The sequence below is a fragment of the Oncorhynchus kisutch genome, unplaced genomic scaffold, assembly GCF_002021735.2.
Source record: "Oncorhynchus kisutch isolate 150728-3 unplaced genomic scaffold, Okis_V2 Okis04b-Okis11a_hom, whole genome shotgun sequence".
In the NCBI taxonomy this organism is placed as follows: domain Eukaryota; kingdom Metazoa; phylum Chordata; class Actinopteri; order Salmoniformes; family Salmonidae; genus Oncorhynchus; species Oncorhynchus kisutch.
Genome location: NW_022261981.1, coordinates 10,448,142 through 10,464,618, shown reverse-complemented (window position 1 = coordinate 10,464,618; position 16,477 = coordinate 10,448,142). Strand labels below are relative to the sequence as shown.

The 16,477-nt window shown below is 48.4% G+C and overlaps 1 protein-coding gene across 2 annotated transcripts in view; it reads right to left on the bottom strand.

Annotated features, from left to right (window-relative positions):
• The window catches only part of LOC116359728 (formin-2), a 122,416-nt gene that overhangs the window by 30,635 nt on the left and 75,304 nt on the right, over positions 1 to 16,477 (bottom strand). For both annotated transcript variants that reach the window (XM_031813097.1, XM_031813098.1), the window contains 4 exons: positions 12,369 to 12,460; positions 11,802 to 11,931; positions 7,844 to 7,990; positions 6,429 to 6,488 (listed from right to left, as the gene is read on the bottom strand). In XM_031813097.1, the coding sequence (XP_031668957.1) occupies positions 6,429 to 6,488; positions 7,844 to 7,990; positions 11,802 to 11,931; positions 12,369 to 12,460 (429 nt within the window). The remainder of the gene's footprint in view (positions 1 to 6,428; positions 6,489 to 7,843; positions 7,991 to 11,801; positions 11,932 to 12,368; positions 12,461 to 16,477) is intronic.

Genomic DNA, 16,477 nt, shown 5'->3' with positions numbered 1-16,477 from the left:
AATGAACTTATCCTCTGCAGCAGAGGTAACTCTGGGTCTTCCATTCCTGTGGCAGTCCTCATGAGAGCCAGATTCATCATAGCGCTTGATGGTTTTTGCGACTGCACTTGAAGAACGTTTCAAAGTTCTTAATTTTCCAGATTGACTGACCTTCATGACCTAAAGTAATGATGGACCTTTGCTTCTTTGAGTTGTTCTTGCCATAATATGGACTTGGTCTTTTACCAAATAAGGCTATCTTCTGTATACCACCCAATCTCTACCTTGTCACAACACAACTGATTGGCTCAAACGCATTAAAGAAAGAAATGCCACAAATTAACTTTAAACAAAGCACACCTGTTAATTGAAATGCATTCCAGGTGACGACCTCATGAAGCTGGTTGAGAGAATGCCAAGAGTAAGCAAAGCTGTCATCAAGGCAAAGGCTGGCTACTTTGAAGAATCTCAAATATAAAGTATATGTTGATTTGTGTAACACTTTCTTGGTTACTACATGATTCCATATGTGTTATTTCATAGTTTGATGTCTTCACTGTTATTCTACAAAGTAGAAAATAGTAAAAAATAATAATAATAACTTGAATAAGTAGGTGTCCAAACTTTTGACTGGTACTGTGTGGATTTATATATATTTTTAATATATATATTTAAATCAATATCTAAACGCCTGACTGGGCTTCATCCAGCTAAACGCCCTACTGGGCTTCATCTAGCTAAACACCTGACTGGGCTTCATCTAGATAAACGCCCTACTGGGCTTCATCTAGCTAAACGCCTGACTGGGCTTCATCTAGATAAACGCCTGACTGGGCTTCATCCAGCTAAACACCCTACTGGGCTTCATCTAGATAAACACCTTACTGGGCTTCATCCAGCTAAACACCCTACTGGGCTTCATCTAGATAAACACCTTACTGGGCTTCATCCAGCTAAACACCCTACTGGGCTTCATCTAGCTAAACACCCTACTGGGCTTCATCCAGCTAAACGCCCTACTGGGCTTCATCCAGCTAAACGCCCTACTGGGCTTCATCCAGCTAAACGCCCTACTGGGCTTCATCCAGCTAAACGCCCGACTGGGCTTCATCCAGCTAAACGCCTGACTGGGCTTCATCCAGCTAAACCCCCTACTGGGCTTCATCTATCTAAACGCCCTACTGGGCTTCATCCAGCTAAACGCCCTACTGGGCTTCATCCAGCTAAACGCCTGACTGGGCTTCATCTATCTAAACGCCTGACTGGGCTTCATCTATCTAAACGCCTGACTGGGCTTCATCCAGCTAAACACCCTACTGGGCTTCATCCAGCTAAACACCCTATTGGGCTTCATCCAGCTAAACGCCCTACTGGGCTTCATCCAGCTAAACGCCCTACTGGGCTTCATCCAGCTAAACACCCTACTGGGCTTCATCCAGCTAAACACCCTACTGGGCTTCATCCAGCTAAACACCCTACTGGGCTTCATCCAGCTAAACGCCCTACTGGGCTTCATCCAGCTAAACACCCTATTGGGCTTCATCCAGCTAAACGCCCTATTGGGCTTCATCCAGCTAAACGCCCTATTTGGCTTCATCCAGCTAAACGCCCTATTGGGCTTCATCCAGCTAAACACCTTACTGGGCTTCATCTAGATAAACGCCTGACTGGGCTTCATCTAGCTAAACGCCCTACTGGGCTTCATTTAGCTAAACGCCCTACTGGGCTTCATCCAGCTAAACGCCCTACTGGGCTTCATCTAGATAAACGCCTGACTGGGCTTCATCCAGCTAAACGCCCTACTGGGCTTCATCCAGCTAAACGCCCTACTGGGCTTCATCCAGCTAAACGCCCTACTGGGCTTCATCCAGCTAAACACCCTATTGGGCTTCATCCAGCTAAACACCCTACTGGGCTTCATCCAGCTAAACGCCCTACTGGGCTTCATCCAGCTAAACACCTGACTGGGCTTCATCCAGCTAAACGCCCTACTGGGCTTCATCCAGCTAAACGCCCTACTGGGCTTCATCCAGCTAAATACCCTATTGGGCTTCATCCAGATAAACACCCTACTGGGCTTCATCCAGATAAACGCCCTACTGGGCTTCATCTATCTAAACGCCCTACTGGGCTTCATCCAGCTAAACACCCTACTGGGCTTCATCCAGCTAAACGCCTTACTGGGCTTCATCTAGATAAACGCCCTATTGGGCTTCATCCAGCTAAACGCCCTACTGGGCTTCATCTACCTAAACGCCTGACTGGGCTTCATCTACCTAAACGCCCGACTGGGCTTCATCCAGCTAAACACCCTATTGGGCTTCATCCAGCTAAACACCCTACTGGGCTTCATCCAGCTAAACGCCCTACTGGGCTTCATCTAGCTAAACACCTTACTGGGCTTCATCCAGCTAAACCCCCTACTGGGCTTCATCTAGCTAAACACCTTACTGGGCTTCATCCAGCTAAACGCCCTACTGGGCTTCATCCAGCTAAACACCCTACTGGGCTTCATCCAGCTAAACGCCCTACTGGGATTCATCCAGCTAAACACCCTACTGGGCTTCATCTAGATAAACACCTTACTGGGCTTCATCCAGCTAAACACCCTACTGGGCTTCATCTAGATAAACGCCCTACTGGGCTTCATCCAGCTAAACACCCTACTGGGCTTCATCCAGCTAAACACCCTATTGGGCTTCATCTAGATAAACACCCTATTGGGCTTCATCCAGCTAAACACCCTACTGGGCTTCATCCAGCTAAACGCCCTACTGGGCTTCATCCAGCTAAACGCCCTACTGGGCTTCATCTAGATAAACGCCTTACTGGGCTTCATCCAGCTAAACACCCTACTGGGCTTCATCTAGCTAAACACCCTACTGGGCTTCATCTAGCTAAACACCTTACAGGGCTTCATCCAGCTAAACACCCTACTGGGCTTCATTTAGCTAAACACCTTACTGGGCTTCATCTAGATAAACGCCTTACTGGGCTTCATCCAGCTAAACACCCTACTGGGCTTCATCCAGCTAAACTCCTTACTGGGCTTCATCCAGCTAAACGCCTTACTGGGCTTCATCCAGCTAAACGCCCTACTGGGCTTCATCCAGCTAAACGCCCTACTGGGCTTCATCTAGCTAAACACCCTACTGGGCTTCATCTAGCTAAACACCCTACTGGGCTTCATCTAGCTAAACACCTTACTGGGCTTCATCTAGCTAAACAGCCTACTGGGCTTCATCTAGATAAACACCTTACTGGGCTTCATCCAGCTAAACACCCTACTGGGCTTCATCTAGATAAACACCCTACTGGGCTTCATCCAGCTAAACGCCCTACTGGGATTCATCCAGCTAAACACCCTACTGGGCTTCATCCAGCTAAACGCCCTACTGGGCTTCATCTAGCTAAACACCTTACTGGGCTTCATCCAGCTAAACCCCCTACTGGGCTTCATCTAGCTAAACACCTTACTGGGCTTCATCCAGCTAAACGCCCTACTGGGCTTCATCCAGCTAAACACCCTACTGGGCTTCATCCAGCTAAACGCCCTACTGGGATTCATCCAGCTAAACACCCTACTGGGCTTCATCTAGATAAACACCTTACTGGGCTTCATCCAGCTAAACACCCTACTGGGCTTCATCTAGATAAACGCCCTACTGGGCTTCATCCAGCTAAACACCCTACTGGGCTTCATCCAGCTAAACACCCTATTGGGCTTCATCTAGATAAACACCCTATTGGGCTTCATCCAGCTAAACACCCTACTGGGCTTCATCCAGCTAAACGCCCTACTGGGCTTCATCCAGCTAAACGCCCTACTGGGCTTCATCTAGATAAACGCCTTACTGAACTTCATCTAGCTAAACGCCCTACTGGGCTTCATCCAGCTAAACGCCTTACTGGGCTTCATCTAGCTAAACACCCTACTGGGCTTCATCTAGCTAAACACCTTACTTGGCTTCATCCAGCTAAACACCCTACTGGGCTTCATCTAGCTAAACACCTTACTGGGCTTCATCTAGATAAACGCCTTACTGGGCTTCATCCAGCTAAACACCCTACTGGGCTTCATCCAGCTAAACTCCTTACTGGGCTTCATCCAGCTAAACACCTTACTGGGCTTCATCCAGCTAAACGCCCTACTGGGCTTCATCCAGCTAAACGCCCTACTGGGCTTCATCTAGCTAAACACCCTACTGGGCTTCATCTAGCTAAACACCCTACTGGGCTTCATCTAGCTAAACACCTTACTGGGCTTCATCTAGCTAAACAGCCTACTGGGCTTCATCTAGATAAACACCTTACTGGGCTTCATCCAGCTAAACACCCTACTGGGCTTCATCTAGATAAACACCCTACTGGGCTTCATCCAGCTAAACGCCCTACTGGGATTCATCCAGCTAAACACCCTACTGGGCTTCATCTAGATAAACACCTTACTGGGCTTCATCCAGCTAAACACCCTACTGGGCTTCATCTAGATAAACGCCCTACTGGGCTTCATCCAGCTAAACACCCTACTGGGCTTCATCCAGCTAAACACCTTACTGGGCTTCATCCAGCTAAACGCCTTACTGGGCTTCATCTAGATAAACGCCCTACTGGGCTTCATCCAGCTAAACGCCCTACTGGGCTTCATCTACCTAAACGCCTGACTGGGCTTCATCTACCTAAACGCCCGACTGGGCTTCATCCAGCTAAACACCCTATTGGGCTTCATCTAGATAAACACCCTATTGGGCTTCATCCAGCTAAACACCCTACTGGGCTTCATCCAGCTAAACGCCCTACTGGGCTTCATCTAGCTAAACACCTTACTGGGCTTCATCCAGCTAAACCCCCTACTGGGCTTCATCTAGCTAAACACCTTACTGGGCTTCATCTAGATAAACGCCTTACTGGGCTTCATCCAGCTAAACACCCTACTGGGCTTCATCCAGCTAAACCCCCTACTGGGCTTCATCTAGATAAACGCCTTACTGAACTTCATCTAGCTAAACGCCCTACTGGGCTTCATCCAGCTAAATGCCTTACTGGGCTTCATCTAGCTAAACACCCTACTGGGCTTCATCTAGCTAAACACCTTACTGGGCTTCATCCAGCTAAACACCCTACTGGGCTTCATCTAGCTAAACACCTTACTGGGCTTCATCTAGATAAATGCCTTACTGGGCTTCATCCAGCTAAACACCCTACTGGGCTTCATCCAGCTAAACTCCTTACTGGGCTTCATCCAGCTAAACGCCTTACTGGGCTTCATCCAGCTAAACGCCCTACTGGGCTTCATCCAGCTAAACGCCCTACTGGGCTTCATCTAGCTAAACACCCTACTGGGCTTCATCTAGCTAAACACCCTACTGGGCTTCATCTAGCTAAACACCTTACTGGGCTTCATCTAGCTAAACAGCCTACTGGGCTTCATCCAGCTAAACGCCTTACTGGGCTTCATCTAGCTAAACACCCTACTGGGCTTCATCTAGCTAAACACCTTACTGGGCTTCATCCAGCTAAACGCCCTACTGGGCTTCATCCAGCTAAACACCCTACTGGGCTTCATCCAGCTAAACACCTTACTGGGCTTCATCCAGCTAAACACCCTACTGGGCTTCATCCAGCTAAACGCCTTACTGGGCTTCATCCAGCTAAACGCCTTACTGGGCTTCATCCAGCTAAACACCCTACTGGGCTTCATCCAGCTAAACACCCTACTGGGCTTCATCCAGCTAAACTCCTTACTGGGCTTCATCCAGCTGAACGCCCTACTGGGTTTCATCCAGCTAAACGCCCTACTGGGCTTCATCCAGCTAAACGCCCTACTGGGCTTCGTCCAGCTAAACGCCCTACTGGGCTTCATCCAGCTAAACGCCCTACTGGGCTTCATCCAGCTAAACGCCCTACTGGGCTTCATCCAGCTAAACGCCCTACTGGGCTTCATCCAGCTAAACGCCCTACTGGGCTTCATCCAGCTAAACGCCCTACTGGGCTTCATCCAGCTAAACGCCCTACTGGGCTTCATCCAGCTAAACGCCCTACTGGGCTTCATCCAGCTAAACGCCCTACTGGGCTTCGTCCAGCTAAACACCCTACTGGGCTTCGTCCAGCTAAACACCCTACTGGGCTTCGTCCAGCTAAACACCCTACTGGGCTTCATCTAGCTAAACACCCTACTGGGCTTCGTCCAGCTAAACACCCTACTGGGCTTCGTCCAGCTAAACACCCTACTGGGCTTCATCTAGCTAAACACCCTACTGGGCTTCATCCAGCTAAACACCCTACTGGGCTTCATCTAGCTAAACACCCTACTGGGCTTCATCCAGCTAAACACCTTACTACGCATTAGTTATCACTGAGGGAAAATAAATACAATTTAAAAGTCCCGGTCTGCCCGGTGCCAAGACGAGTGATTAGAACAGGACTCGGAAAAACAGGATCCAACGTACCTCGTCAAAGTGCCTCAGATAGTAAGCCACTATGTAGGACAACAGGCTCCGTGTGTTATCCTGCCAAAAGGAGGAAGACACAAGAAATTAGCTTCAGTTCAGGGAATTCATGTTTAGTTTACTTTCTCACAAAGTGTTCAGCAAAGCTTTTACAAAATGAATATACATTTGAATCCACATCAAATAGACATGGTAGGAACAGTAACTACAGTCTCCCAGCACAATAGTAACCCTGACAAATAGACATGGTAGGAACAGTAACTACAGTCTCCCAGCACAATAGTAACCCTGACAAAAAGACATGGTAGGAACAGTAACTACAGTCTCCCAGCACAATAGTAACCCTGACAAAATAGACATGGTAGGAACAGTAACTACAGTCTCCCAGCACAATAGTAACCCTGACAAAATAGACAGTCATGTCTAACAGTGTAACTAGAGGTGTAACTAAGCTTGGTCCCAATGGCTCCATTACTGCCTATACATCGGTCTACTGTTGACCTGATGGACTCTACATAGGGAACAGGGAACCATTATGGTGCAGGTCCTAGTGCCCTAGTAGTGCAAGTCCTAGAGCCCTAGTAGTACCTCTTCCAACCATAGGGAATAGGGTGCAGGTCCTAGAGCCCTAGTAGTACCTCTTCCAACCATAGGGAATAGGGTGCAGGTCCTAGAGCCCTAGTAGTACCTCTTCCAACCATAGGGAATAGGGTGCAGGTCCTAGAGCCCTAGTAGTACCTCTTCCAACCATAGGGAATAGGGTGCAGGTCCTAGTGTCCTAGTAGTGCCTCTACCAACCATAGGGAATAGGGTGCAGGTCCTAGAGCCCTAGTAGTGCCTCTTCCAACCATAGGGAATAGGGTACAGGTCCTAGAGCCCTAGTAGTGCCTATTCCACCATAGGGAATAGGGTGCAGGTCCTAGTGCCCTAGTAGTGCCTCTGCCAACCATAGGGAATAGGGTGCAGGTCCTAGTGCCCTAGTAGTGCCTCTGCCAAACATAGAGAATAGGGTGCAGGTCCTAGTGCCCTAGTAGTGCCTCTGCCAAACAGAGAATAGGGTGCATGTCCTAGTGCCCTAGTAGTGCTACTGCCAACCATAGAGAATAGGGTGCATGTCCTAGTGCCCTAGTAGTGCCTCTTCCATCCATAGAGAATAGGGTACAGGTCCTAGTGCCCTAGTAGTGCCTCTTCCATCCATAGAGAATAGGGTACAGGTCCTAGTGCCCTAGTAGTGCCTCTTCCATCCATAGGGAATAGGGTGCAGGTCCTAGTGCCCTAGTAGTGCAGGTCCTAGTGCCCTAGTAGTGCCTCTGCCAACCATAGGGAATAGGGTGCAGGTCCTAGTGTCCTAGTAGTGCCTCTTCCAACCATAGAGAATAGGGTGCAGGTCCTAGTGCCCTAGTAGTGTCACTCACACTGCTCTTCACATCCTTCAGCTTGGGCAGGATATCCAGGTTAAAGCCGTCAGCCTGTCCTCTGGTTCGGTTGCCACCATTCATGAAGTTACCAAAGGCCAGGACCAGACCCAGCACCTGCATCACACACTGGCCACTCTGCAAGGTCTGGAGGAGGAGATGGGCAGGCACACACACAGGGAGACAGACAGAGAGAAGAGGGGGACAGACAGGAGAAATTGGAGACAGAGAGAAGAGGGGGACAGACAGGAGAAATTGGAGACAGAGAGAAGAGGGGGACAGACAGGAGAGATTGGAACCAGAGAGAAGAGGGGGTCAGACAGGAGAGATGGAGACAGAGAGAAGAGGGGGACAGACAGGAGAGATGGAGACAGACAGGAGAGATTGGAGACAGAGAGAAGATGGGGCAGACAGGAGAGATTGGAGACAGAGAGAAGAGGGGGGCAGACAGGAGAGATGGAGACAGAGAGAAGAGGGGGGCAGACAGGAGAGATCGAGACAGAGAAGAGGGGGGCAGACAGGAGAGATCGAGACAGAGAGAAGAGGGGGGCAGACAGGAGAGATCGAGGCAGAGCGAAGAGGGGGGCAGACAGGAGAGATCGAGGCAGAGCGAAGAGGGGGGCAGACAGGAGAGATCGAGACAGAGCGGGGGGGGGGGGGGGGGGGACGACAGTCAGTGTATATGAGGCTGAGCAGATTAATAGTATCAAGAATTCACAGTCACCTGGCTTCAATATGAAAACTGTTTTCTGAACACACTTCGACCAGAAGGGCTGTTAATATCAACCTATGATGATGTTCCTGTTTAAAACAACGTCCACAGTGGAAGGATTGAGACGGTATTTCCTCAGTAATATGAGTGTCTGGTAGAACTGTCCAGAGGACAAAACCTTAGCAGACCTCCTCTGATTTCTACTGTGGTGAGGCACACGAAACAGGTCTATACGCACACACACACCAAACACGTCACACACACACACACACCAAACACGTCACACACACACACACACCAAACACGTCACACACACACACACACCAAACACGTCACACACACACCAAACACGTCACACACACACCAAACACGTCACGCCACACACGTCACGCCACACACGTCACGTCACACGTCACGCCACACACACACGTCACACACACACGTCACACACACACGCCACACACACGTCACGCCACACACACACACGTCACGCCACACACACACACGTCACGCCACACACACACACGTCACGCCACACACACACACGTCACGCCACACACACACACGTCACGCCACACACACACACGTCACACCACACACGTCACACCACACACGTCACACCACACACGTCACACCACACACGTCACACCACACACGTCACACCACACACGTCACACCACACACGTCACACCACACACGTCACACGTCACACGTCACACGTCACACGTCACACCACACACGTCACACCACACACGTCACACCACACACGTCACACCACACACGTCACACCACACACGTCACACCACACACGTCACACCACACACGTCACACCACACACGTCACACCACACACGTCACACCACACACGTCACACCACACACGTCACACCACACACGTCACACCACACACGTCACACACACACACCACACGTCACACACACACACCACACGTCACACACCACACGTCACACACCACACGTCACACACGTCACACACGTCACACACGTCACACACGTCACACACGTCACACACGTCACACACGTCACACACGTCACACACGTCACACACGTCACACACGTCACACACACACACACACACGTCACACCACACACCACACACACACGTCACACCACACACACACGTCACACCACACACACGTCACACCACACACACGTCACACCACACACACGTCACACCACACCACACACACGTCACACCACACCACACCCACGTCACACCACACCACACACACGTCACACCACACCACACACACGTCACACCACACACACGTCACACCACACACACGTCACACCACACACACACGTCACACCACACACACACGTCACACCACACACACGTCACACCACACACACGTCACACCACACACACGTCACACCACACACACGTCACACCACACACACACACGTCACACCACACACACGTCACACCACACACGTCACACCACACACGTCACACCACACACGTCACACCACACACACGTCACACCACACACACGTCACACCACACACACACACACACACCAAACACGTCACACACACACACACCAAACACGTCACACACACACACCAAACACGTCACACACACACACACCAAACACGTCACACACACCAAACACACACACCCACCAAACACACACACCCACCAAACACGTCACACACACCCACCAAACACGTCACACACACCCACCAAACACGTCACACACACCCACCAAACACGTCACACACACCCACCAAACACGTCACACACACCCACCAAACACGTCACACACACACACACACCAAACACGTCACACACACACACACACCAAACACGTCACACACACACACACACCAAACACGTCACACACACACACCAAACACGTCACACACACACACCAAACACGTCACACACACACACCAAACACGTCACACACACACCAAACACGTCACACACACACACACACCAAACACGTCACACACACACCAAACACGTCACACACACACACACACCAAACACGTCACACACACACACACACCAAACACGTCACACACACACACACACACCAAACACGTCACACACACACCAAACACGTCACACACACACCAAACACGTCACACACACACCAAACACGTCACACACACACCAAACACGTCACACACACACACCAAACACGTCACACACACACACACACACCAAACACGTCACACACACACACCAAACACGTCACACACACACACATCAAACACGTCACACACACACCAAACACGTCACACACCAAACACGTCACACACACACCAAACACGTCACACACACACCAAACACGTCACACACCAAACACGTCACACACACACACCAAACACGTCACACACACCAAACACATCACACGTCACACACACCAAAAACGTCACACACACACACACCAAACACGTCACACACACACACCAAACACGTCACACACACCAAACTTGACACACACCAAACACGTCACACTCAATCAATCAAATGTATTTATAAAGCCCTTCGTACATCAGCTGATATCTCAAAGTGCTGTACAGAAACCCAGCCTAAAACCCCAAACAGCAAGCAATGCAGGTGTAGAAGCACGGTGGCTAGGAAAAACTCCCTAGAAAGGCCAAAACCTAGGAAGAAACCTAGAGAGGAACCAGGCTATGAGGGGTGGCCAGTCCTCTACTGACTGTGCCGGGTGGAGATTATAAACCTAGAGAGGAACCAGGCTATGAGGGGTGGCCAGTCCTCTTCTGGCTGTGCCGAGTGGAGATTATAACAGAACATGGCCAAGATGTTCAAATGTTCATAAATGATCAGCAGGGTCAGATAATAATAGTCACACACACACGACTCACCGTGCACACTCTCTGCAGTCACACAGACTCACCGTGAACACTCTCTGCAGTCACACAGACTCACCGTGCACACTCTCTGCAGTCACACAGACTCACCGTGCACACTCTCTGCAGTCACACAGACTCACCGTGCACACTCTCTGCAGTCACACAGACTCACCGTGAACACTCTCTGCAGTCCCACAGACTCACCGTGCACACTCTCTGCAGTCACACAGACTCACCGTGCACACTCTCTGCAGTCACACAGACTCACCGTGCACACTCTCTGCAGTCACACAGACTCACCGTGCACACTCTCTGCAGTCACACAGACTCACTGTGCACACTCTCTGCAGTCACACAGACTCACTGTGCACACTCTCTGCAGTCACACAGACTCACCGTGCACACTCTCTGCAGGATGTCCAGTTTGCGCAGGATAGAGGAGAGCCATTCAGAGAAGGTGGACTGAAACAGGATACAGAACACCCGTCCTGAGAAGTTGGGGATCTGATGTAACTGGAACAGGAACCTGGAATAGAGACAAGAAATCGGAGGACGGGTTTGAGGCTACCACTTCATGATGTAACTGGAACAGGAACCTGGAATAGAGGAGACAAGAGATCGGAGGACGGGTTTGAGGCTACCACTTCATGATGTAACTGGAACAGGAACCTGGAATAGAGACAAGAGATCGGAGGACGGGTTTGAGGCTACCACTTCATGATGTAACTGGAACAGGAACCTGGAATAGAGACAAGAGATCGGAGGATGGGTTTGAGGCTACCACTTCATGATGTAACTGGAATAGAGACAAGAGATCGAAGGATGGGTTTGAGGCTAAAACTTCATAATGTAACAGGAACCTGGAATAGAGGAGAAAAGAGATTGGAGGACGGGTTTTAAGTCTCTACTTTTTGAACATGATTGGTTGTTTGAATAATTGAACCGATTCTCCAGAACACCTACTGCTCAGGTTTGTCCAGTGGTTTGGCGTTGTCCTTGTCTTTAGATGACTTGATGTGCTTATCGATTTTCTCCATCTCATCCTGTTGTGCTCTCTGAAAAGACAACATCAGGACAACATGATCAAAGTACTGTACTACATCACAACTGCAGAAGTACTACAGGCAGTAGTACAGTAGTAGTTTAATAGTGTACTGTAGGCAGTAGTACTTCTGCAGTAGTAGTGTAGTACAGTAGTAGTATTTCAGTAGTATTTCACCACTACTACTACACTACAGTATTTTAATAGTGGTATGTTATTCTGGCACATGGAATCAGACCCTTGTTTAACAAACCAAACCAAGGAAAGACAAAAGCCACACAGTAAAACATTTCCTCCACTGACATTGGAGTCATTTAACATATTCTGATTCAGAGTCACTTACAGTCAGTGAGTCATTTAGCAGACTGATTCAGAGTCACTTACAGTCAATGAGTCATTTAGCAGACTGTCTGATCCAGAGTCACTTACAGTCAGTGAGTCATTTAACAGACACTGATTCAGAGTCACTTACAGTCAGTGAGTCATTTAACAGACACTGATCCAGAGTCACTTACAGTCAGTGAGTCATTTAACAGACACGAATTCAGAGTCACTTACAGTCAGTGAGTCATTTAACAGACACGAATTCAGAGTCACTTACAGTCAGTGAGTCATTTAACAGACACTGATTCAGAGTCACTTACAGTCAGTGAGTCATTTAACAGACTGATTCAGAGTCACTTACACAAGCAATTAGGGTTAAGCGCCTTGCTCAAGGACAGACAGATTGTTCACCTGGTCGGCTCCGGGATTCAATCCAGCGACCTTTCGGTTACTGGCCCACTGATCTTAACCGCTGTACCTGCCAAACACATACTGTTCTACTGTGACAGAACTGATGATGTGATTACCCAACATTTTGGAGTTGTGAAAATGTCAAAAAGGGCCAATTTTACCGAAGCTCCTGGGACTGCAATGTCCCTCTGACTGACAGTCAAGTTACCCATACGAAATTGCACAGTGTGTGTTTAATATGATCAGTAATACTTGCGATGGGAACTTAATCTAAAGATCAACTCACTGTATTTGCATCAAAACAGAGCCTATTCAAGCAGCAGGATGCCATTTATTGTCATGAGGCTTGCCTTGGAGGCAGCTCTGCAGAGTGCTCACTAGCTGGCACAGCCACAAAGTCATACAATCAGATTTTAAAACTTAAACACACTGCTAACCCTAATGCCTAAGCCAAACAATATTATTTAAAGGTTATTGTTTTTTTACAATGTACTGTAGCCAATTTTGACATTGCAGCTGCCCCATCGCTCAGTTCTGCCTCCAGGGAAAGATTCATGCCAATAAATGTCAACCTGCATACAAGCATCAGCACAGAAGCCTGTACAACATCCATCGACAAATCAACTCATGGTTGGTTATCATTGTCCATCGTGCCAGATTACATTTATAAAGGTAAAGTTCATTGAATAACGACACAAAGCTGGTGAGTGAGTCTCTCCAAAAGTTCCTGGATATGAAGATAAACATGGCAGCTGTCCTGAACCGTCCACAGAGTTAACACCTTGGTAAACAAGCCCCTTCACAGAGTTAACACCTTGGTAAACAAGCCCCTTCACAGAGCTAACACCTTGGTAAACAAGCCCCTTCACAGAGCTAACACCTTGGTAAACAAGCCCCTTCACAGAGCTAACACCTTGGTAAACAAGCCCCTTCACAGAGCTAACACCTTGGTAAACAAGCCCCTTCACAGAGCTAACACCTTGGTAAACAAGCCCCTTCACAGAGCTAACACCTTGGTAAACAAGCCCCTTCACAGAGCTAACACCTTGGTAAACAAGCCCCTTCACAGAGCTAACACCTTGGTAAACAAGCCCCTTCACAGAGCTAACACCTTGGTAAACAAGCCCCTTCACAGAGCTAACACCTTGGTAAACAAGCCCCTTCACAGAGCTAACACCTTGGTAAACAAGCCCCTTCACAGAGCTAACACCTTGGTAAACAAGCCCCTTCAGAGTTAACACCTTGGTAAACAAGCCCCTTCAGAGTTAACACCTTGGTAAACAAGCCCCTTCGATAAGAGACAATACCGTGCAGCTGTATTCATCTTCCTGGTCAAGGCTTTTGACTCTGTCAATCAAACCACATTCTTATTGGCAGACTCGACAGCCTTGGTTTCTCAAATGACTGCCTCGCCTGGTTTACCAACAACTTCTCTGATAGAGTTCAGTGTGTCAAATCGGAGGGCCTGTTGTCTGGACCTCTGGCAGTCTCTATGGGGGTACCACAGGGTTCAATTCTCAGGCCGATTCTTTTCTCTATATACATCAATGATGTCGCTCTTGCTGCTGGTGAGTCTCTGATCCACCTCTACGCAGATGACAACATTCTGTATACTTCTGGCCCATCTTTGGACACTGTTAATTAACAGCCCTCCAGGCAAGCTTCAATGCCATACAACTCTACTTCCGTGGCCTCCAACTGCTCTTAAATGCAAGTAAAACTAAATTCCTGCTCTTCAACCGATCGCTGCCCGCACCTGCCTGCCCGTCCAGCATTACTACTCTGGACGGTTCTGACTTATGTGGACAACTACAAATACCTAGGTGTCTGGTTAGACTGTAAACTCTCCTTCCAGACTCACATTAAGCATCTCCAATCCAAAATTAAATCTAGAATCGGCTTCCTATATCGCAACAAAGCATCCTTCACTGATGCTGCCAAACATACCCTTGTAAAACTGACCATCCTACCGATCCCCGACTTCGGCGATGTCATTCACAAAATAGCATCCAACACTCTACTCAGCAAATTGGACGCAGGCTATCACAGTGCCATCCGTTTTGTCACCAAAGCCCCATATACTACCCCCCACTGCGACCTGTACTCTCTCGTTGGCTGGCCCTCGCTTCATACTCGTCGCCAAACACACTGGCTACAGGTTATCTACAAGTCTTTGCTAAGTAAAGCCCCGCCTTATCTCAGCTCACTGGTCACCATAGCAGCACCCACCTGTAGCACACGCTCCAGCAGGTATATCTCTCTAGTCACCCCCAAAACCAATTCTTTCTTTGGCCACCTTTCCTTCCAGTTCTCTGAAGCCAATGACTGGAACAAACTGCAAAAATCAGTGAAGCTGGAGACTCATATCTCCCTCACTATCTTTAAGCACCGGCTGTCAGAGCAGCTCAGATCACAGCACCTGCACATAGCCCATCTGTAAACAGCCCATCTACCTACCTACCTCATCCCCATACTGGTATTTATTTATTTATCTTGCTCCTTCGCACCCCAGTATCTCTAATTGCACATTCATCTTCTGCACATCTACCACTCCAGTGTTTAATTGCTATATTGTATTTATTTTGCCACTACGGCCTATTTATTTCCTTACCTCATTTGCACACACTGTATATAGATTTTTCTATCGTGTTATTGACTGTACGTTTGTTTATGTGTAACTCTGTTGTTTGTGTCTCACTGCTTTGCTTTATCTTGGCCAGGTCGCAGTTATAAATGAGAACTTGTTCTCAACTAGCCTACCTGGTTAAATAAAGGTGTTCTCAACTAGCCTACCTGGTTAAATAAAGGTGTTCTCAACTAGCCTACCTGGTTAAATAAAGGTGTTCTCAACTAGCCTACCTGGTTAAATAAAGGTGTTCTCAACTAGCCTACCTGGTTAAATAAAGGTGTTCTCAACTAGCCTACCTGGTTAAATAAAGGTGTTCTCAACTGGCCTACCTGGTTAAATAAAGGTGTTCTCAACTGGCCTACCCGGTTAAATAAAGGTGTTCTCAACTAGCCTACCCGGTTAAATAAAGGTGTTCTCAACTAGCCTACCCGGTTAAATAAAGGTGTTCTCAACTGGCCTACCCGGTTAAATAAAGGTGTTCTCAACTGGCCTACCCGGTTAAATAAAGGTGTTCTCAACTAGCCTACCCGGTTAAATAAAGGTGTTCTCAACTAGCCTACCTGGTTAAATAAAGGTGTTCTCAACTAGCCTACCTGGTTAAATAAAGGTGTTCTCAACTAGCCTACCTGGTTAAATAAAGGTGTTCTCAACTGGCCTACCTGGTTA